Source organism: Siphateles boraxobius, unplaced genomic scaffold (genome assembly GCF_051911475.1).
Source record: "Siphateles boraxobius isolate OS27281-9 unplaced genomic scaffold, OSU_SipBor_1 68, whole genome shotgun sequence".
NCBI classification, from domain to species: domain Eukaryota; kingdom Metazoa; phylum Chordata; class Actinopteri; order Cypriniformes; family Leuciscidae; genus Siphateles; species Siphateles boraxobius.
This window is the reverse complement of record NW_027509195.1, coordinates 9,688,868-9,712,472: the sequence shown is the minus strand read 5'-3', so window position 1 is coordinate 9,712,472 and position 23,605 is coordinate 9,688,868. Positions and strand designations below refer to the sequence as shown.

General features: G+C 38.0%; 1 protein-coding gene across 10 annotated transcripts in view; it reads right to left on the bottom strand.

The window, feature by feature from the left end:
* Nucleotides 1-1,019: 1,019 nt before the first annotated feature.
* The window catches only part of arhgef10lb (Rho guanine nucleotide exchange factor (GEF) 10-like b), a 49,797-nt gene continuing 27,211 nt past the window's right edge, over nt 1,020-23,605 (bottom strand). For all 10 annotated transcript variants that reach the window (XM_077214557.1, XM_077214558.1, XM_077214555.1 and 7 more), the window contains 12 exons: nt 23,295-23,467; nt 21,727-21,842; nt 19,966-20,093; nt 18,635-18,735; nt 18,358-18,479; nt 10,180-10,266; nt 7,243-7,457; nt 6,940-7,097; nt 5,539-5,681; nt 3,089-3,260; nt 2,746-2,868; nt 1,020-2,545 (listed from right to left, as the gene is read on the bottom strand). In XM_077214557.1, the coding sequence (XP_077070672.1) occupies nt 2,007-2,545; nt 2,746-2,868; nt 3,089-3,260; nt 5,539-5,681; nt 6,940-7,097; nt 7,243-7,457; nt 10,180-10,266; nt 18,358-18,479; nt 18,635-18,735; nt 19,966-20,093; nt 21,727-21,842; nt 23,295-23,467 (2,077 nt within the window). In that variant the 3' untranslated portion in view covers nt 1,020-2,006. The remainder of the gene's footprint in view (nt 2,546-2,745; nt 2,869-3,088; nt 3,261-5,538; nt 5,682-6,939; nt 7,098-7,242; nt 7,458-10,179; nt 10,267-18,357; nt 18,480-18,634; nt 18,736-19,965; nt 20,094-21,726; nt 21,843-23,294; nt 23,468-23,605) is intronic.

Here is a 23,605-nt window from a genome sequence, read left to right as displayed (position 1 = left end):
TAAGTTCCTGTGTGACACACAGATTCTAATTCCGTTTTATTTAAATATTATTTTCTCTCATGTGTATTGTATGCTATTTAGTTCAGATTTATATATCAACATTATATAAAAAACGAATGGTTATGAATTGTAAGGTATAAAATTGCCTAAGACACTGTATATTGATTTTTCTTTACCATGCATTTTTATGTATTTAAGAGCATCTAAAATGTGGTATTATGAGTAAGTACAGTTATTGGCACATCCTCCATAATCACAGAGGTGCGAACATCGTGCTTCTATTTAAGTTTTACAAAGGAGGGGCATTATCTTGATCAAGTCCTTCAATTAGCAATAATGAGTGTCTTGATTTCCCACCAGACACAAAGCAATCAAACATCTCTAATTAGAAGTATTTGATGTAAGCATGGTTTACAGTTCCTCAAACTAAATGAGACTCCTTACCAACCACACCGCAAAAGAAACGTACTGGCATATGGAAAATGCCATCCTCAAAGTTAACCAAAGTTTCTCTTCTGCAAGCATAATAGCTTTTTTATTCAATAATGAACCTAGTTGATACATCCTGTTATTGACTTGAATGACATCACAGGAATAGCACAAAATTATTAGATGAGCGTGCATTCTGTTACAAAACATTAATATCAGAACGATGAGTGACTGTTAGACAGCTCCTTTAAATCCTGACAGGTCAGTTTTACTCTGCGCCTGCCAGAGATGTGATTTGGCATCCTCTTCACGTAGCACTTGTGTCACAACGTGCATATATTAACCGCTGCCTGAGCTGCGCCATACTGCGTTTGCTGATATGTTTACTGTGAGAGCCGGCAGTGGCTGCGCAGAGATAAAAGGCAGAAAATATGCTGAGATTCAACATAAAATATTACTCTGCAGTATTAATTTACAGAAGGTCTTCGCACACAATGCCATTTCAAAACCATTTCATGTTGAGTCAGTTTAAAATCAAATGCAATGCTTTTAAATTAAATGGTAATGGAAAAATTACTGAAACTTTTGAATCATAGTAAATATGGTTTATTATTTTTTTTAAAAGTGACACTGCGAACAATGAGAACCACCAGAAACAAGTACCTACACCGAAGACTTTGTTTCTCCCTATCACATTTTACACTAAAATAACATTAAAATACATTTAAATAGACTTGACTCTAAATATTCAACCTTACTTTTCTGTGCATGCACCGCTTTGGATGCTGCATAAAAAATATATTTTATCATTTAAACAAGAAAGAATTGAGTCACAGCCAACACTCAGATACATACTAAGGATTACTTTATGTATTACATATGAAAAAACAAAAAATACAATAACACTTACCCTGATTCCTTGCATGCAGATGTGCTATAATAAAATTCAGTCATTTGGTGCTATCAGACATTTAGTGATATTTTCAAGAGGTGAGATTATTCCATATTTAGATGTGGTGCATTATATAGCCGACTGAGCACATTCTATTATTATGACAGACGAATATTGAACAGTGCAGCTGTTTATCAACTTAAAGGAATAGTTCACCCAAAAATGTAAATTCTGGCATCATTTACTCACCTTGTTCCGAACTTATATGAATGTCTTTCTTCTGCTGAACGCAAAAGAAGATATTTTGAAGAATAAGGATAACCAAACAGTTGATGGGCCCCATTGACTTCCATAGTTTTTTTTTTTAACCATACAAAGTCAATGAAGCACATCAACTGTTTGGTTATCCATATTCTTACAAGTTTGGAACAAATTGAGGGTGAGAAAATGAACTATCCTTTTACATAAATATTCCAGCTCAATGGACAGCATTTGTGGCATAATGTTGATTAAACTTGCCCCTCTTTTACTTAAAAAAATCTTCTGGAGGAGAAGTGGGATAAATAATCCTCATAAACCATACAAATACAGGCTTACAGTCTGTTTGTCATTCAATGATCCAACAATCCTCCATCACTGCAAAAACACATTATGAAAGCCAAAGGATGAAGAATTTATTACTTCCTCAAACTGTAATGGGCAATTGCCAGACCATGAGCGTGTTCTCGCTTGAGTCATGTGAATTAGAGGAGCTAGCAAGTCGGCGGAACCCTTTTCCAGCGGATATAACAGCGGCTGAAGTCACTTTCTCCCTACGTGTTGATTCCTTAGATGAGGGCCCAGGCCCTCTGACCCAAACATCGGGGTCATCGCTCAGCTCATAGATGGAGCCGTCCTCTAGGCTGTGCTCCAGAGTTTCCTGGGTGGAGTTGGATGATTCTTCAGGCCGGCCCGTCAGGACTTTTCCTGGGAGCTGAGAGGTAGAGCGGAGGTGGTACTGCAGCAGCACTCCTTTGGCTTTAGCCTCTCCCTGAGAAGAGCCATCCGCCTGCTGGAGCGACTCCTGAGAGGAATTTGTCGCCTCCTTGTCTTCACCTTCAATATTTGAGTCCGCACCCTCCGTGGCAGAATCTCGCTTAAGGAAATCTTGAGGTAAAACGCTGGAGGTGGCCAGCAAGAATTCAACTGGGCCGCTGTGAGCGTTGAGTGAAGTCATCCCTTTTCCTGATGGGAAAGAGGAACAGTTTAGCAGTTTTGTATTACATTCCAAAGAGGTCCGTTATCAGTCACACAGTGAAAAAATGAAACCATATCCATACCGACTGGAATTGTTAAGCAAAGAGAACACTTTTGGAAAAGCGGCTTTTGTGTTTGTTAACCAAAAGAAAGCTTAGATGCAATACTTTGTTTTAATTATGGGTCACCTGTTATTTTGGGGATGCCCTCCAGTCTGGGCACTGGCAGGGTGACAATAATGCCCTGAGCTGTGCCCACCCATAGAAGCCCCTGGCAGATGAGCAGGCTGGTTACACACACAGCTTTTTGACCTATGAAAAAAAATATATAAATTGTCCTATTTTTTATTACATTTTTAGTTTTTATCCATTTTTCATAACATATACATACACACACACACACACACATATATATATATATATATATAACTCCTGGTCAGATTCAAACATTTTTGTGAATCTTGACACCTGTGTGCCAAAATATCATCCTACTGAAATTAAATCCTGCACCATAATCACATGTTGGACTTGCCAGGGCTCAAATATGCGGAGGGTGTTGAAATGTTGATCTCTTGGAGGTGTTCCAATGTTTCTGTATGAAACAGACGTAGAGATGATCCCTCTGAAAACGCCATCCACACCCCTCCTCCAGCGCGCACCATGTGGGTCACACTAACCATAGGGTCTGGATGAACTTCAAAACACTGGGAATCATAAAAGATACACAATAATGATGAAAATGCATAAAAACAAGAGAGAGCAAGAGGAATTGTAGATTTAGGGGGAAAGAGAGAAAAAAAAACACATCAAAGTTTAGGCAAACATTCTTGACTCAAAAGTGGGTATAATTCACAGTCAGACTATATACTGCCCAATTAAAGTCGGTTTGGGTATGTGAGGCTGGGCATATTACATCAGAGTGACAACTGTTAAGGAAAACGGTGAAAGCTTAAATTAGTAAACAACCCACTTAGATCCACTAAAAATGCTTAGGAAATGGATTATTTAAGTGCAAAAAAAGTAGAGCAAAAAAGCACTACAGTCAAGAGTAATAAAACTAAGAGGCAATTATAATGTGAAATATTTAGAATCTGATCATTTTCTAATATACTACAGGTCCTTCTAAAAACAATTAGCATATTGTGATAAAGTTAATTATTTTCCATAATGTAATGATAAAAATTAAACTTTCATATATTTTAGATTCATTGCACACCAACTGAAATATTTCAGGTCTTTTATTGTTTTAATACTGATGATTTTGGCATACAGCTCATGAAAACCCAAAATTCCTATCTCAAAAAATTAGCATATTTCATCCGACCAATAAAAGAAGTGTTTTTAATACAAAAAAAGTCAACCTTCAAATAATTATGTTCAGTTATGCACTCAATACTTGGTCGGGAATCCTTTTGCAGAAATGACTGCTTCAATGCGGTGTGGCATGGAGGCAATCAGCCTGTGGCACTGCTGAGGTGTTATGGAGGCCCAGGATGCTTCGATAGCGGCCTTAAGCTCATCCAGAGTGTTGGGTCTTGCGTCTCTCAACTTTCTCTTCACAATATCCCACATATTCTCTATGGGGTTCAGGTCAGGAGAGTTGGCAGGCCAATTGAGCACAGTAATACCATGCTCAGTAAACCATTTACCAGTGGTTTTGGCACTGTGAGCAGGTGCCAGGTCGTGCTGAAAAATGAAATCTTCATCTCCATAAAGCTTTTCAGCAGATGGAAGCATGAAGTGCTCCAAAATCTCCTGATAGCTAGCTGCATTGACCCTGCCCTTGATAAAACACAGTGGACCAACACCAGCAGCTGACATGGCACCTCAGACCATCACTGACTGTGGGTACTTGAGACTGGACTTCAGGCATTTTGGCATTTCCTTCTCCCCAGTCTTCCTCCAGACTCTGGCACCTTGATTTCCGAATGACATGCAAAATTTGCTTTCATCTGAAAAAAGTACTTTGGACCACTGAGCAACAGTCCAGTGCTGCTTCTCTGTAGTCCAGGTCAGGCGCTTCTGCCGCTGTTTCTGGTTCAAAAGTGACCTGGGGAATGCGGCACCTGTAGCACGGTGGCTCTGTCTGTAGTGTGTGTGTGTGTGTGTTTGTGTGTGTGTGTGTGTGTGTGTGTGTGTGTGTGTGCACGCACTGTTTATAAAAAGTTGTCACATTTTTTTTGGGGTTACACATTGGCAATTTATTTTTATTTTTATACTTATACACTTTGTTTATACAAAACATTTATAAATATTATTAATGTTAAAAAAAACATTTATTGGACAAAATAATGGTTTGATAATATCGCACGTATAATATTTAATTGCAAGCTCTATTTCTACAACATAAATCATATGCCCTGCTGTTTATCTTACAGAGCTATTTTTTTCCACCTATATGATTGCTCTTCGCTCTGTTTTACAACAGATATTCTGAAAAATCCTTCATCTATAGTTGCAAAAAACTATTGACTCGCAAATGTAAACAGGCTGACGTGTCCATATGAGTACCAACATCTTATCTTCCGGTTGAACTGAACTTCCAAAGCTGAATTTAATCCTGATATTAAGCATCAGGAAGGCAGAGGGAGGGTGCACTCCTTGCGGCAAAATAGAGAGGTTGGCTCAGCTGTCAGAAGTGATCAAAGGCTAGCACCCTAACATGCTGTTGGGCTTCTACAGGGAGGATACCTTTTATGTGTGGCTTAAGATGCTCTCTCATAATGCATCTAGCACATGAAGCCATCTTAACGGAGAAATGAAATGTAAAACTTTGAAATAAAAGAATCATTTCAAGTTTTCTTAAACCAACCTTTGTTACAGAACAGATCTCGAGCTTTGATAGGTGACGTGACAGTTCACTCTTTTGACTCGTACGGTCTAATGAAAAGCACTGCGTCTTCATTGGGAAGGTGGTGGAATCCCATTCAACATATTTCTCAGAGGAGACGTATCTAATGTCTATCACATGTGGGTGTATACCTGAGTCTTGAGAGAGGAGCCTTCAATCACAGAGACCTTGTTGGCACAGCTGGCCCACACATACTCGTCTATTCGGAGGAGTTTGAGGACGGGCGCATTTCCAATAACCACATGTCTGCAGGAATCTGGATCCCACAAACCCTCTGTAACCGCAAAATGCATGCTGGATTTAGAGCTGCTACTGGAAATGGCTAATATTTACACATCTTTTACAATGTAACAGTAGATTCAGAGGCAATATAAAGCATATTAATTACAGTTGCAGGAAAAATATGCATTGCTTGGTCCACCCATCGAGTGTAGGTGGTACAAAAATGTGCAAAATGAGATTGTACAAATTAGTCAGCGTTTCGCCAAAACGTAAAATAGTCGTGAATTACAATGAGAGTGTGTAGGCTAATTTGGAATCCCAAAATTTTGAGTTTGGGCATGGAGGTGTAGCCTATATAGGAAAAAAACATTTTTAAGCACCTTGATGTTTTGCCAGCCCTACTTGCAAAATATTATGTGCACAGATGAAGCCAAAGGTGTTTGAAAGTAGTAAGCAGCTCTTATGAAAAACTGGGATGGAGGGACATCATGGGGCTTTGCAGCCTCGGGATCTGCACAGCTTACTATCATTGACAGAAAAATCACTTCCTAGGTTTATGAGGTCATTTTGCAGGAGGATGTAAGTTCATCTGTTTGCCAACTGGAACTCAGAAGTCGAGAGATTCAACAGGACAACCATTTCAAGCACAGGACTAAATCATATACAAAATACACCATCTGATGTGGCTCAGTCCTGACCTTAACCTCACTGAGATGCTTTGGCATGACCTCAAATGAGTGATTCACACCAGGCATTCCAAGAATATTGCTGAACAGAAATGATTTTGTACAGAGGATACACTTTTTCCCACACTGCCCTGTGAATGGTTACATGGTGTGCCCAATAAAAACATGCAAATGCATCATTGCTTGTGTGTTATTTGTTTAAGCAGATTGGGTTTGTCTTTTGTTGAAGATTAGATGGAATTTTAGGACCAATTTATGCATAAATACAAGAGTTCACATTTTGTTTCCTGCAACTGTAAATCCAAAGTAAATGAAAATAAAAAATTGAATTTATATAATATAACATTGCAGAATGAATTAAAGGGATAGTTCACCCAAAAATTAAAATTATGTCATTATTTACGCACCCTCATGTCATCTCAATCCTGTTCAATTCTGCGGAACACAAAAGATGATATTTTGAAGAATGGTGGTAACCAAACAGTTTTGGTGACCATTCACTTCCATATCTTATTTTATGTTGCTCAGAACAGAAAAAGAAAGTCATATGGTTTTGAAACGACATGAGACTGAATCCCTTTCATTTCTATTTACACTGAAAATTACACTATGAAATTATTCTACCTTCACTCTTTCTGTTGTAAATGGCAACTTTTCCGTTACTTAGTCCAGCGAAAAGAAAGTTGGCAGAGTGTTTCAGGCACAGAACCGGGCAGCCCTCGGGGTTACAGAATGTTAGCAGACACTGAGCAGCGGTGTCCACACTTCCATAAACCAGGATGCTTGAGAAACACACACACACACACACACACACACAATATTACAAGCCATTAGTTATTAGCTTATTAATGTTATTAATAACTTTCTGCAAAAAATTAGCAAGACCAATACAGGTACCAATACAGGTACGTATTCAAAAAGACTCACTTGCCATCCAATAATCCTACACAGATGGTGTTGCTGATCTTGGAAAGAACTTCAGAGGTCTGTGTCTCTAGTTCTTCACCAGTGCTGGGCTCTGGGATATACTCCAGACAAAGCACCGGGGAACCTAGAGAGAAACTCTTGACGGAACGTGGAGTGGGTCGGTTAAGGGAGAAAATCTCCACTTGCCCATGGGAGTCGTCACCCCCACTAGCCACCTGTGCAGTCAAAGAGACAACAAGAAGAAAACAAACATGAGAAGGAGGACATCCAGTGCCTGAACTCACTGACATGGCCCTCTTAGAGGCTGCAGGCAAAAAAAGATGGAAGAAATAAACGTGGAAACACAGCCAAAAGATAAATGATTTATAGAATGTCTTTTGATGTGGAATACTTGTTGTTTGCTTCTAGAGCTGCCTTTCGAGAAACTTTTAATACTGCTTCCCTTTTCTTTTAAATGTCGATCAAACTATTCTAACAGTGTTTTTTTGAGGAGCTCCTGCTACGATCACTTACAGGTGGAAAAGCTGTAAGTCGAAAGAAAAATATCACATAAAAGTAAATTTCAATGTAGGAGTTGTGATTCAGTCAGATTTGAGAACTGGTTCATGGCCTCGAAACTTTATATTGGAAATTATACAAGAGACTTTTCACTGTTTGTCTCCATTTTTATATGACTCCTTCTGCATGTTACATAGTTATGATGAATTGTTAATATGTTATTGTCACCATTAGCCACGAACTTCCTGGGTTTACTTGGACAACATTTCCCATCATACACCTCCCTGGACTGATAACACCAAACACCATACACCTGCACTGCACTGATTGCACACACACCTGCACTTCATTTACACACACATAAAAGCGACTTCCACACACCACTTCTCTGCGAAGTCTTGATCTGCCCCGGCCATCGTTTCTGAGCGTTATCTTCCCGAGTTTGATTTCTGTGTTTGACCTGTGGATTGTTTATCGTTGCTGACCCTTCTCTGCCTGCCCTGACCCTGGACTGTTTACTGGACTCTGATTATCTGCCTGCCTCGACCCTTTGCCTGTCTACCTGGTTTGTCTCAGCCTTGCCTTCTCTGTTCTGTTTGCCACTGTTTGACCCTGCCTGTTTTGACCATTCTAATAAATGCTGCAAATGGATCCCCTTGCGTCTGCACCATCATTACAGTTATCAACTGATTCATTCAAACACACCAATTCATTCAGGAACAAAACAAGTGACTGTGGACCTGTCCTATATACCCACACTTGCGGTCTTTGCACTTGACCACTTTGTTCATGTGTTCAAGTGGGTGTGAAGACATCAAGTGTGCATAGAACTTTTGATTCCCAAATTAGACACAGTAATAGCATAGTGATTTAAAACTTAGACGTTATTGTCACATTTTTATTTTCAATACTTTGCACTTTAAATTAAACTTGTAATTGTCTGTTCAGTAGTGCTATTTAACAGACCGTACAAATTATTAATTGTTGTGCTGCTAATTAAGTGATTAAAAGTAGTTGCAAATGTTTTACCAAATACACATACTCCTTTCTATACCAATAATATTTGCCACACTTTACGTTTTACTACCATATAATATGCAATATCTAATTCATTTTACTTACACTGTAAAGTGTAATGAGTATTCAGAACAACGGCACTCTACCTTGTGTGATATTTCTAAAATATAAACTGAATACTGTGCATTGCAGAGGCAAATTATGCTTAATGTGCAATATTACATAAAATGCCAAAGGTTCAAACCCTGCAAGGAATAGTCCATGTGCTATTTCCATTGTGCCTTTGAGCAAGTATACTGTAGTGTAAGTGAATAAAAAAACAAACATATGCCAAATGACTAAGTGTTTTAGTTAAATAGTTCATAGTTGGATAGTTCACCCAAAAACGAAAATTCTGTCAGTATTTACTCACCCTCATGTTGTTCCAACCCCGTAAGACCTTCGTTCATCTTCGGAACACGAATTAAGATATTTTTGATTAAATCTGAGAGCTGGATCACTCCTCCATAAGCTTCTTCAGGGATTGAAACTTGCCAGCCTCGAAAAGTTATTAAAGACATCGTTAAAATAGTCCAAGTGACTACAGTGGCTCAATCTTAAGTTTATGAAGCGACGAGAATACTTTTTGCGCGCAAAAACAAACATAAATAACGACTTTATTTCAACTATTCATTTTACTTCTCTTTGGGCCTCTAGTCAGTTAAACTAGTGTAATTGCGTAGAGCTACGTCACACGTAGGCTCACTATTGGCCGACGCTGGTCATGTGTGTGATGCGTGTGACGTACAAAAACAGAATCGTACGCTGTTAAACTGGTAACCTGACTCGAGGCCCACAGAGAAGTAAATGAATAGTTGAAATAAAGTCGTTATTTTTGTTTGTTTTCGCGCACAAAAAGTATTCTCGTCGTTTGATAAACTTAAGATTGAGCCACTGTAGTCACTTGAACTATTTTAACGATGTCTTTAAAAACTTTTCGAGGCCGGCAAGTTTCAATCCCTGAAGAAGCCTATGGAGGAGTGATCCAGCTCTCAGATTTAATCAAAAATATCTTAATTCGTATTCCGAAGATGAACGAAGGTCTTACGGGGTTGGAACAACATGAGGGTGAGTAAATACTGACAGAAATTTCATTTTTGGGTGAACTAACCCTTTAAGTGTGATAAAACTAGAGGTCTGTAAAATTTGCATATTGTCAGTAAGTTTAAACAGGGAGGGTAGGATGTTCTCTCTTGTACTGTACTGATGACAGCCCTGGTCAGAGGTAGACTATTCAAGTGTTTGTGTCAAAGATGAGGTGAGGGACCCCTAGGTGCATCATCTGAGATGTACAGAGAGACTGTAGTATGATATTTCAGCACCAGTGGGCAGATTGTTTTATAAAGAAGAACAGATGTTGTCATTGTGCAAAAATGTACCTACCCAGAGGTAGCCCTGAGGCAAGGATGTGCTGGCGGCAGAAAAACCAAGAAGTGCACACTGGACAGGGTTATATAGGGCAGCCTGCAACTGCAAAAAAACAAGATAAAGAGATCACTTTTGAAAATCAGCATTAAAACAGTGCAATTGCAACACTAAAAAAAAGTAATTTACATTATACAGTACCAGTCAAAAGATCAGTAAGATGTTTTTAAAAGAAGTCTATTCTGCTCACCAAGGCTGCATTTATTTGATTAAAAATACAAAACAAAACCAGTGATATTCTGAAATATTATTACAATTTAAAACGTCTTGGTTATGTATGTAACCCTCCGTCCCTGAAGGAGGGAACGTAGTCGATGTGTCGACTGATTGGGATCACGCCAGGGAGCCTGTCATATTCGAGTACTGTTAAAACGAGCCAGTGCACATTGGCGTGCGTAAAATGCATCACACACTCCGCCCCCGCGGCGCGGGGTAGAAATACAGAAGTGGATGCACGCACTAGTTGTTTTTCGCTGAGGAGCCGAGCGTAACTCAGAGTCAGCGGTGGTCCAGCAATAGTGGCGACGGGACTACGTCTCTGTTCCTTCCTTCAGGGAACGAGGGTTACATATGTAGCCGAGACGCTCCCTTCCAGTTGCTCATGTTCGACGTAGTCGTGTCGACTGATTAGGATCCCAATTAAAACGCCACTAGTGCTGCCACCTTCCAGTGCCTAGACAAAAGCCTTCTGATCCCCTCACATTATTTGAGGCGGAGATGGGATAGGACTTAGGCCAGGGAAGTCACTGCTGTTCAACAAGACCACTGGGAAAACGTTCTCATTCGTTGGAAAGGAAGCCACATTTTGCCCGAAGGGAGGTAACATGTGGAGGATACACATATGGACTGGGCCGATGACCGGGCAGTACAACATATGGAATGTCACTGGGGTTTCACTGAGACTCAACCGGACAGTGATGGCAGAGCAGGTCTGCCGAGGGAAGACACGGGCTTGCCGCAGGGAGCCGTACCGTGGAAGAATACTAGGGATCACAACATATGGACCCAGCCTAACACAGGTTCCACCAGTGCATACAATTGATAGACCTGGCATCGGACGTTCCGCCATGTCCGTTGCCGAAGGGTATGGAGGAACTCGACAGGGTTCGGCTAATAAGGGGAACTCACTGGATCAAGAATTGCGCACGTATCCAGTCCATAGGAGGGGAATGGCACAGCAAGCCGACACTTCAAACCGGGCTTACAGTTACCTGCCTTCATGTGAATGGAGCCCACGGGAAGCATTTTGGACATGCGCACACAAGACAGGAGCATTGCTCAACACCTAGGTGTGATGAATATCACTGAGCTTGGGCGGAAACCAAGAATCGCAAGCCGAGTCTGATGGTACAATTTGGGACCAGCAAAATTTACATTTTTATTTCAGGATTATTTGATGAATAGAAAGTTAAAAAGAACAGCATTTATCTGAAATAGAAAGCTTTTGTAACATTAAACACTACTGGTGTTTATATATATATATATATATAAAATCTATATGCAATTTTTTTATGTCTAAGACACAATTCTGGTGCAACTGCACTTTCATTCTTCAAATTAACAAGAGATCAGCAAAGTTTTGTGTCGGTCAATAATAAAGGCAGGATATTATTCTGTTTACCCTCAAAGTAGTCATCTTGAGGCTCGATTTTATGAAGGCAAGCATTAAGAATGGCCTGCTTTTGACAACAGGAATATTTGATAATAATCACAATGGCATTCTGTCACTCACAGAACTTAAGCTTGCGCCCAAAGAGAAGTCAGCAACCCTAACAAATTTTGTTTTTTCATCAGTCATGTAGCTGTTCTTGCAAGACTATTACTGACATAGATGCTTGGGGATGTTACCAAGATGGCCGCAAAGTGAACTGAATTGTCTTGAAGGAATATTCTCATGTCAAGACTTTTTTTTTATCCTGTTGAATTTTGTTCAACAACATGATCATTAGAGTACTGCAACAGTGGGATCAAAAAAAGACTGTTTTTTGCATGTTCAAAAAGCCAGCTCAGAGCCAAAGGATTATCTAAACTAGAGGACAGAATTATACTTTTTTTGGATTGAAGGCTTTAAATAGGGCATGATAAATATGATGCACATCTTTTGATTTCCCCCTCAGTTTCAGAAAGTGATATGAAAGGGATTTCAGATTCTTCCAATTCATTTTAGGCTATGAAAAGCATGGTTGTTACGTTTTTGTCCATATTTTGGCAGCTGAGGCGACTCTGATACATGCTGAGTTGCTGCATATCTAAAAGGGCTGGTGACCACAGCCAGCACTTGGCTTGAAAAGAGAAGTAAAAGAAGTTAATTGACTCCAGGGTGTTTTGGCTCAAATTAGACAGACATAAGGTTATTAAACACTCATTGCCATTCACATATAATTTATGCACAAGCCAGACAAGCTATTATTCCAGGTTTAATCATCAACGGCCCATATGTCTAGTGACAAACCCACCCCTGCCAACACTGTGTTATTCTTAATTAAGAGTACACTGTTTACCACAGCAAGACAACAGATCAATCAGCACATGTTGTAGTAACTTAGTATTATATTATTATAATAGCATACAACAAAGTATACAACAATGGTTTTAAGAGTTTGGGTTTGTTTCATAATGGTACACTCTCAAAAATTGTTCAAAAGCTGTCATTTGACCCTTTCAAAAGGCAATAATATGTACCTATTAGGTACTGATATGTACACCTTTGGTACCAATAAGCACCTTTTTAGGTACTAATATGCACTTTATATGTACAAAGGTGTAGCTGTTGAATGGGTACCACCCCAGTGACTGCTTTTGTGCCTGTATGTAATGAATGTATTGTCATGTCATGTCAGGATCCTTCCAGTAAATTTCATGGCGTATCCAATTAAGTGTAACATGACACAAAATACAGAAAAATGTAACTCGTTTCTGGGTTGCTATTAAAGTAATACTTTGCCAAAAAATTAAAATGGAGTCCATTTGGACCACTTACCTGGTACTTTAGTTTCACAATGCTTTTTTCGAAGCTTGAAAGCTCTAGTAATTGGTGGTTTGTAAGCACCTTCTTTTTTTATTTTACTTATTGTTCCTTTTTAGCAGCTTGAATAGACCTTTTTTTTTGTTGTTGCTTGAAATCATTTTGCACTCACTGTCCTGTTATTGTGTTTCAAACATTCCATTAGATAAAACAGATTTATCCTCAGCTATGGCATTAAAGTACAGTCACAATCAACAGCCATTTCTCCACTTTTAGCTACAAATCTGTAGAAATTTTATTAAGTTGTCCCTTTTTATTACTTGTAGGGTTATAAAAATATAATTATTCTAAAAAATGATTATTGTAATATTAAAGTTAATATGTGGAATGGTCAAGTTCAAATAACTTATTTTTTTCAATTACCCATGAAGTTTATTTACTTAATTTTAAGGGAACGGGTTTCTTCACTTTTTTTTTTAAATTAAGTCAACTGATTACTTTTTACAGTGTTCACTAAAGGACCAGCAAGCAACACAACAACACTAATTGAAATGGGGGACTGGGCAGGTTTTATCTTTAATGTAATGAGAACCCATTACATTGTCATGACACATTAGCCTATAGCACTTTTCCATGGTAAGAGGATGACCTGTTTAGATGAAACAGACCTTATTGTGTTTGAGGAGGATCTTGCGTGGGAATCGCAGGCTGCTGCTGTCCCTCTCCTGCTGTGAGCCTGATGCTCAGCACTCTGATGTGCAAAACTTGCTGCAAACTCGCTCTTCCTGGATATGCACAGTGGGAACGGAGCCCCTTTTCATCTTAAGCAATCTACTGGGGCCAAGGCTTTTATTCACATTTTCCCCTCCATGGAAAAAACAGGCAGAATATTTAATATGTACATGAATTAGCCCACTGGAATTATTTATACAAGGTTCTGTGTCAGGCTTGTCATTTTCCTTTAGAATGTGCTAAAAATGTTGTGCTGCTGCATCTTACTGTAACATTTCAGAAACACATATTTTAAAACAGAAGACTCCTAATGACCTGATGACAGATTTTTATTGTCCTCGTTCCAGCTTTCGATCTCAGAGCTCATTGTTACTTTTTTTTGTACTGATAATATGGGGGTGGATAGGTGTTATATGAGAAGACAGGGTTTAGACACAGCCACATTTGTCTCATGGGTGTTCATCCTGAACACAGACTAAACTTCACATCACATAAGCATCCGCTTGTCTATTCCTGCATCTTCTCTAGAAGCCACAGATCTGCCTTGCTTTTAATCTGCAGTAACGAAGGTATTTCCCCCCACACTCTTTTTACCATCAAACATTTCCCACAAAAAAGTTTTTAGGGCAGGTTTTTATAGATGTAATATTTAAGAGATTCTTCAGATCTATTCTGTCACATAAATTTGTGTTCACAAATATAAACACGGATGCTTCCATTTATTTGGTCTCTAGAAGCTTCGCATGTGATGAAGACAAGAAATTTATCTTCAACTTCGCTTTGGACTTTTCTTGGAATTTAAGGATCTTACCCATTATTCAACAATGATTTAATTGGCTTGCTCAAAACTTTTCTTGTCGTGCACTGGAAGAAAACTGTGCAAGCAAGACGTCAGGGTTTATACGCATGGTCCAGTTAGCCCCTGAAGGTAGATGGTGTGGGGGTCGGGAGCCTATGGTTCTTTGACAAAAAAATCATGTGGCTTACCAGGTCTCTCACACTTTACCAACAAATGATCGAAACAAAATTAGACACATCATTAAAGATCAGCTTTCTGCAGAAAAAGCAGCCAATTACAATTTCTTTGCTGATCAGGATACCGGAGTTAATGAAATATGTACAATTAAAATATATTTCAAGTTGTACCGGCCAAAGTGCGTTTTCTGTGCTGTTCTTGAGTGCCATGACAGCAATCAACAGCAAACCACGTTTTAATGGTAATCTAGAGCTCCTGCACTTAGATTCAAGCAGCTATGTGTAGCTTGTTTGTGGCAATGGCGAAAAGAAAGATTTTTAGAACAGCAGCGGAAATGTAAAACTGGTGCTCTGCTTTTCCGAGGGACATTTCAAAACATTTCACCGTTTACTTTCGCTTTTGCCGCAGAGACCTTTTATGTCCTATAAATGTGTTGTATATGTCCGTATAATCCGTGCAGTTAGTTAGTAGTAATAGAGAAACATGGATTCTGTAAAAAGTAAAGATTGGTATGTGCTTGATATTTATCAAAAAGAAAAATTAAAAACGCAATAAGCCATGAAAGAGAACTAAATCCGCTACTGATAGGATGCTTTCTGCTTTCCAGACAAGCATAGGAGCCTTTGTCCTTGGTTGCGCGCATAAATGGTCAAATTCACACAGATATATGTAAAAATGCCGGCCTTGGGGAGTATTCACTTCGACATAAGCACTCTGCGTTGTCAACTAACTCACACACACACACAAACACCGCACAGTGCCCATGAGCAAAGATGGCAGTATGCACATCACATACTTCCAGAGCTTCAAGCACCAGCCAAGCAATGCCATTGAAATTTAAGTCAGCATGAAACGAAAATTCACTAATTTTTAGAATGCATGTTCTAGATCTAATTGTGAATAATTAATCTACGTATTTTTTTAATGTGCAGGACTTCTCCAAACATAAGTCCGCTTAAACCCCGCCCCTGCAAGCTCACGTTCGCCTCCACTTTTGAGTGCAACGGCCACATCTCAACATCTAATCAAGAACCGATGCATAAAACCAAGTCCCTGGCCTGCATTTTTTTATTTTCCAATAATCTGTAACTCTCGGATGTATGTAGCAACATGAAAGAATAGATCAGTCGCAGACTTAAATGAGAATATTTCATTACTACACTTCCAATCCAAGTATTATATTTAGATAAGTGAGTATATCGAATAGCATGGAAGCAAAGAAAGGAATCAAATTAACCTCAGAGAGTGCGTGAGCTATGAAGACATTTCTTCTAGGGACTTGTGAGCTACTGTACAGCAACATATTCAAACTCATTTTGGGCAAAGCTGGCACTGGAGTGTACTTCAAAAAGGATGATGACAGAATGCAGATGAAAGCAGATGCATGTTCCGAAGGTTAAGACGAGTGTTTGTTCAGTACCAAAGAGGGAAGATGTATACACGCTAACTGAAACACAAGCTGAATGCAAATGTAATCATACAGAAAGTGAAGAGTTAGCTTGTGGGAGAAAGTTTGATTTGATCACAGACTAAAATACAAGGGACTATATTTAGTCCTTAATCTAAACCCTCTGCCCCCAATGAACAATGGGTCCTAAGGCTGCAAATGTATGACTTCAAAGTAGTACACATGCGAGGCAAAAAGAACATCCGCCGTCAGAAGACATCAAAAACATCAGGTGCAGGATCAGGATCAGAATGTGAGATTTAGAAGAGAGACACCCAAAGCAGACAGACGACGCATCAGCCACACATCCAGACTTGATAGCGGTATGGAAAGAAATCATTAAAGGATGATTGCATCACTCCTTCAGAATAGTAAAGCATATTCAGCGGCAGCAAATGAGCTGTGAAGCATTTGTTATATTGCTTACTATGGAACACATTTGCTATGGGACATTAGGGATTTGGGAAGACATTTGAGCCACACAAAAAATGATTTCATAGCTGTCAGGTAGACAGAGCTAATGAACCAGAAGCATTTAAACCCAAACCCATATTTTGTGGACAATGAGAAGACGTGGCCATAAACTATACTGATGAGTGTTGGTAAAATATATTGTACTATATTACATTCGTGCCATTGCAAGTTACCCTTACATTGTTTGTCTACTTTACAAAAAGAAATGTAAAGAATCTTCTTAAAAAGAAACTTAGCAGGAAATGATTATATAGCTACGTATGTTGTAAATAATTTATAAACACACTTTTTCCTGAAACAATGGCAAACAGCGTAAAACATTACTGATGTTTTGGAGCTTTCAACACATTCTTGCTGATGCTTTTAGGTAGGTGATATGACAGATAAAAGTTTAGGATGTTGGTCAAGCAGTCAATTACAGACTTCGGCATGCATACCAATGAACGTCTGAATGTTCATCTGAGTACGCTCTGCCTTGTCTTAGATCAAACGCTCACTACCCAAAGGGCATTTTTTCCCCGCAGATACATAAAGAACATTGCTCATATGGTTGCTCTTTCAGGAGTTTGCAGATAAGGGTAATTTCAATATTAACTCCTATAATGTTGTAGGATAAATAAACAGATACAAACAAGACTATTGTTGCAAAACAGTACAAGAAGTATAGTTCTTATTGAAATCTAAGGTCTTTTCCAGAAAAATCTGAGAAGATTTTATAATCTCATTGCTGTCTAAGATAGGGGTTTTCAAACTTGAGAGGTACCCCTTTTTAAAATAGAAAAACAGCTATATATTTTCATGTGCAAAGACCCATTACTAAGATTATTATGATAAAGATGCCATTTGCTTTCAAAATAAATTAGATGTTATCCCGTTTATACTAAAATCCAAAGCCAATTATTAAATATTATATGGAATATTTACGTTTTAATCAAGTTGACTGTGTATGTTTCTATCCATTATTACAGTAATATTATTAGATGTATATTACTATATTAAATATATTCATTTATATATTTAAATATATTCATTTATATATTTTAATATATTCTAAAAACATGAAAAACATATACCTTATGAATTAAATCTAATATATTATATTAAATATATTTATATATGACACAAATTAATAAATATTATTCCAAAGTATTTTTATTCAACCCATAAATAGTATTCCAAAGAATATTGTTAAAAAATTATGTTAAATAATGAATAAACAATAAATGTTTAATATCAGCAGCATCAGCACCCCCCTGAAAACATCTTGTCTAAGAGAAACAGTTGAGATCTCATTGTTTCTTTCCTATAAGTAGAACAGCACAAATCAGACTTTTAACCACTAACAATTCACTTACAAAACATGAGGGTGAGTAAATGAAGACATCATTTAAATTTTTCAGACAAAGAGTGACAAAATGACAAAAAAACAACCACATAATATGACTTTTGTGTGTAGCTGGATAGTTATTTTCAACTCAGTGCTCTTTACTAAGTAACCACAAATGCAAAATCTGTTGGAGTGGTTGGATATCTCTCACTTACCTTCAGATCTTGCACTTTTGGGGCAAAAACAGGCACCCGGCAGGCCAGTAACGGGCACCAGAATGGAGGCTTAGTCTTTTCATCATCCTCTACACACACCCATCCAGGCAAGTTCTCTTCTCCTACACATACGGTAATAAGCTTAGCCAGAGGCACAATACTGTCACTGAAACTGAGAGCTAAAAACTAGCGCATTCATACACGAGAATGAACCCACGAAAATGATAAGTGAAAGATTCATGTCAAAAACCTGTTACTCATGAGAGGCCACACTTACTCAGGGCGATTTTGGCCAGATGCAGGCGATTGACCCAGGAGATTTTGCTAATTGGACTGGGCGTACCTAAGACCACCGTGAAACTGACTGGACGGCCAGACCTGTCAAGAGATGCACACACACACACACACACACACACACACACACACACACACACACACACACACACACACACACACACACACACACACACACACACACACACACACACACACACACACACACACACACACACACAAACACACGTACAAACTGTGAAAATCCAAGAGGGATTTCACACAATCAGAATCCAAGTGAAACAAAGCCGCTTTCAGTTCCACGCATGACTAAAATTGTACAGCTGTATTTGTGTCAAGAGTCAAAAGAGTTTGGGAAAAAAGTAAGGCAACAACAAAAGACACAATTTAGCTTAAAGCGGGGGTCTTCAACAGGGGGTGCACAGCGGTCTTGCAGGGGGTCCGGCAATTACTGTTTGATCTCAAAATAATATGCTTTATGCATTAAACAATATTTAGTTAATTTCACCCAAAGCTTTCATTGTTCTTCCAACACTATGGTGTTTAATAGTAATGAAATGACTATGCTGCATTTAATTGAATAAAAAAGAAAGTAAAAACAGTAATAGTCAAATATCATTACAATTTAAAATAACTTTTTTTTTTTGAATGTATTTAAAAATGTAATTTATTCCTGTGATGATGAATTTTCAGCATCATTACTCCAGTCTTTAGTGTCACATGATCCTTCCGAAATCATTATAATAAGCTGATTTAGTGCACAAGAAACATTTATTATTATTATTATCAATGTTGAAAACAGTGGTGCTGCTTAATATTTTTGTGGAAACTGTGCTAAAAAAAAATCAGTTTTTTTTATGAATAAAATATTCAAAAGAACTGCAATTATTTGAAAGCAACATAAATATAATGCTGGACTATAATAATAATACAAATGTAAAAGCTGTATGTAACAGGGGGTCCCTGCTCTCTCATTATCCACCAAGGGGGTCCTTGGCCTAAAAGACCCATGCTTTAAACCCTAATGGTCCATTAGAGTTCATGACGTCTTAAAAGCACTTAGTTCCGCCTGTTGAAACTTCCATTTGATCAACAAAGGTCTTTTGGCTGTGTGGAGTGTTAGAGTAACTCCAAAGAGCCTGTCACAAACAAATCCAAGAAATGTAAATCCTTCAGGTACAAGTGTGATGAAATTGATGATTGCGTTTCAGTTAGAGTAACTGTCACATCCGCCCACATTTGAAGGGAATTTAATGGACAGCTCTATTTTGTGTAACCTGTGCCCACTGGCATCAGTGGGTAGTCAACACTCACTTGTCAGGCTTCCCAGGAACCATCAGCCGTAGACGGCACTTGTTGGCACACTGGATCTCGTCCTCTTTGATACGGATGAGCCTCTGAAGAGCCATGCACCAGTCCTGTCCCACCGTAGTGTTGAGATTCTGTACACGCACACAGTCACATTTACGGGAGACAGCTGTCAGACTGACTAAGCACCGGTTACCACAATTAGCACCCTGCTTTTGAAATCAACCACACAATAAACGCAGAGAGAGGTTAGAGAGCGAAAGAGCCTCACACAGGAACTAGGTATTAGTTTATTTTATTAATAGGTATTATTATACCTATTATAATTAGGTATTCAAATAGCGAGGTCAACAATGCAGTTTTAAATTTTTTAGCAGGCGTGCTTTACAAGGGATGGATTTACAGAACAAGTTTTGGTAACACTTTACTTAAAGCCTTTATGTATGATGCATTATAAAAGTATTTTGAAATGCATTAATTATGCCTTGTAACGCACCTCATAATGCATTGTATGATCTCATGAATAATTGTAACCCCAGTTATAATATATTATAATACATTGTGACACCTTTATAAAGTACAATACATTAAAATACATGATAAACAGCCAATTTCAGATGTAACAAGGAAGGATTTATGAAATAATTGAATGCATTACAACGTACATTTTGAATACCTTTATTATGCATTATGCATAAATGCTATCTCATTGAGGGTGTTGAAAGCTGCTAGACTGTGAGCACGGTAAACTCCCTCAGAGAAGTTGCGTCTCTAAATTCTTCCCTTTGACAGCACCGCCAAGCTTTTGTTACAAATCCACAATCTTCAACAATACATTTCAAGACAATTACCGTCGGACTTCAAATCGCCTGCTGTGAGCAATGTTTCTCTTAGAATACATAATCCGTTTTTTGACTAGATGTGTGCAATAAAAGGTTGCAGATATTTAGCGTATATATTTCAAATAGCTGTCAGTAAACTTTGGATATTAGTCAGGGTAGATGTAAATTTAATTATTTTGTTTTTAAATATTTACATTATCGTTAATGAAAACAAGGCTGTGGTAGAGCTTATCTTAAACTACCAAAACTAAAATAGTCAAATTAAAAATTTTCTGAAATAATGTTACAAAATAATTTTTTTAAATATGAAACTTTTGATATAGGAAGGAACATGAAATGAATGACATAAAAATACAAAACAAATCTGTAACTATTATGAAATATACATGATTTAAGCAATGTCTAAGGCTGATCATGCATGCTGATCGGTGTCTAGTGGGGACAACCCTATAAAAAGCCTAAAGGCTTCCTTAAATGGATAGTTCACCCAAAAAATACTAATTTACTCATATGGTAAACAGAAGTTAAAAAATAGTACTCATATTTCCACATCTCTTGCCATCTTTTGCATCTCTTGCTATCTTTTGCATCTCACATCTCTCATCGATCTTTTGCGGAACACTAAAGAAAGCATGTTGAGGAACACTGGAGTCCAAGCAACATTAAAACCCCATTGACTTTCAGTGTATGGACAAAACAAAACACTTTTCTCAAAATATCTTCTTTTGTGTTCCACAGAATAAATAATGCACAACACGAAGGTGAGTAAATTAAGACTTTTAAATTAACTGTCCTTTCAAGAATGGCTAGCCATTCAGATAACTATGAAAATATGTTTTGCACATCCCTATAATAGGAAGGGAATCATCCGCTGACAGTCAGAAATTGATCAGGTGTGCGACAGTGTGATGATTAAGGATTTTACCTGGTACGATCCCTGCAGGGTGCCCACCAACAACGTGACTTCCTCTACCACAGAAAGATCATGCTGTAACTCCTGCAGTTCCTGGAACAGCCGCGGTGGTCCCAGAAACAGCTTTCCTGAACAAATAACATTTCCATGATAATTAGTAATTATATTCACATTAAAGCTTTTGGGTCTGAAATAATACGCCTCCGGCAAATTCTTGCAGCGGAAAGGCTGCGCTCAACTAATATTGTAATTCTGTGCAGTATTTATATCAGGCTGAAAGCTCCAACACAGCAGGAAAGATCTGGAGAAAAAGTTGAAGATTCTGATGCAAAAAAAAGCCTCTGTAGTGTCCTGTGACTGTAAGTGTATATTATCCCTGCTGGAGAGTATGAGCTGGGCTTAAAATTGAGCTCTGAAGAAGCCTTGGGTCTTCTGAACAAGATGAATGTACTAGGAGGAATATGCACTGATATTAGTTCTGGGAGAGTGATTTATCAAAGGTAAAACAAGCACAGCTCGTTCTGTGGGAGTTTATTTTACCAGTGTCAGAGAAGTCAAAATCTATACAATTTATAAGGAGACTGAATATTAATACTATGTTCCTGCTCCACTACAATACCGCAAATACAAAATATTGTACTCCAATTAATTCACATTAGCATTCCTTTATAATTCATAATCATATTACATTATTGTGCCAGTTCTTTTAATGAAACGCACATAAATCTTTAGGTTTGAATTACTTACTCATATTGAACTGTTAGCTACCATTTTCAGACTTGTTCAACTCGAACCAAGAAGCCACAGTGTCAATACTGACTGGTGTTTTATATTACAAAAAGATAATATTATTATTAATATTTTATAAGTAATATTTATTACAAATGATGTAAAACATAATTTAAGTGTATTTCATTACAATTAAAATATAATTTAATCAATACAATAACAAAATAGACATACACACGTACACACACATACTATAGTTTAAAATTGTATGGTTGATCAAATTTGTTGTTTTTGAAAGAAGTCTTTTATGCTCACCAAGGCTGCATTTAGTTGATCAAAAATATTATTACCAATATTTATACTTATTTAATTATTAAGTTAAAATAACAGTTTCCTGTTTTAAATGTAATTTATTCCTGTGATGTCAAAGCTGAATTTTCAGCATCATTACTCCAGTCTTCAGTGTAACATGATCTTTCAGAAATCATTCTAAAATGCTGATTTGGTGAACGAAAAATATTGTTATTATTATTATCAATGTTGAAAACAGTTGTGCTGCGGGAAGTTGTGTTGCGGGAAATTTTCAAAAAAATGATTTATTTGAAACTATTAATTTGAAAACAGGTATTCATTTCCTTTAAAACAGAAAAACTTACTGACTCCAACATTTTAAATGGTATTGTATATATACACACATACATATAAATATGTAGTAGGACCAATTATGTGTCTGTACAATATAGAAAAAACATGAAATGAACTAGTTTTACCGACTACATCAAAAAGCCAAGTTCGTTATATTTCCCATGCTCCTCTAACCACATGAAAGGAGTACACTTAAAAATACCAACCTTGAGAGCTGGTGGAGCTCAGGCGCTTGCTTCCACTGTGCTGGTAGACGCTGTCTTTACGCTGGGGGGTCTCCTGGCCCACCTCCACCACTTGCACTTGCAGCAGGGGGGCACTCCATTTAACTGCGTATTTTGGACCGATGGGGACTAGGCTGCTGATATCTGGAGGGCCCCTGATTAAACACAAAATAATTGCTTTAAGGTCGCAAAACAAAGTCCAACTCGCAATTACAAACAATGCATGATCAGAGGACGTCTGAACGATGGTGACGGAGATCCAGGAATTAGACAGGCAATTAGAGCTTTGTGAT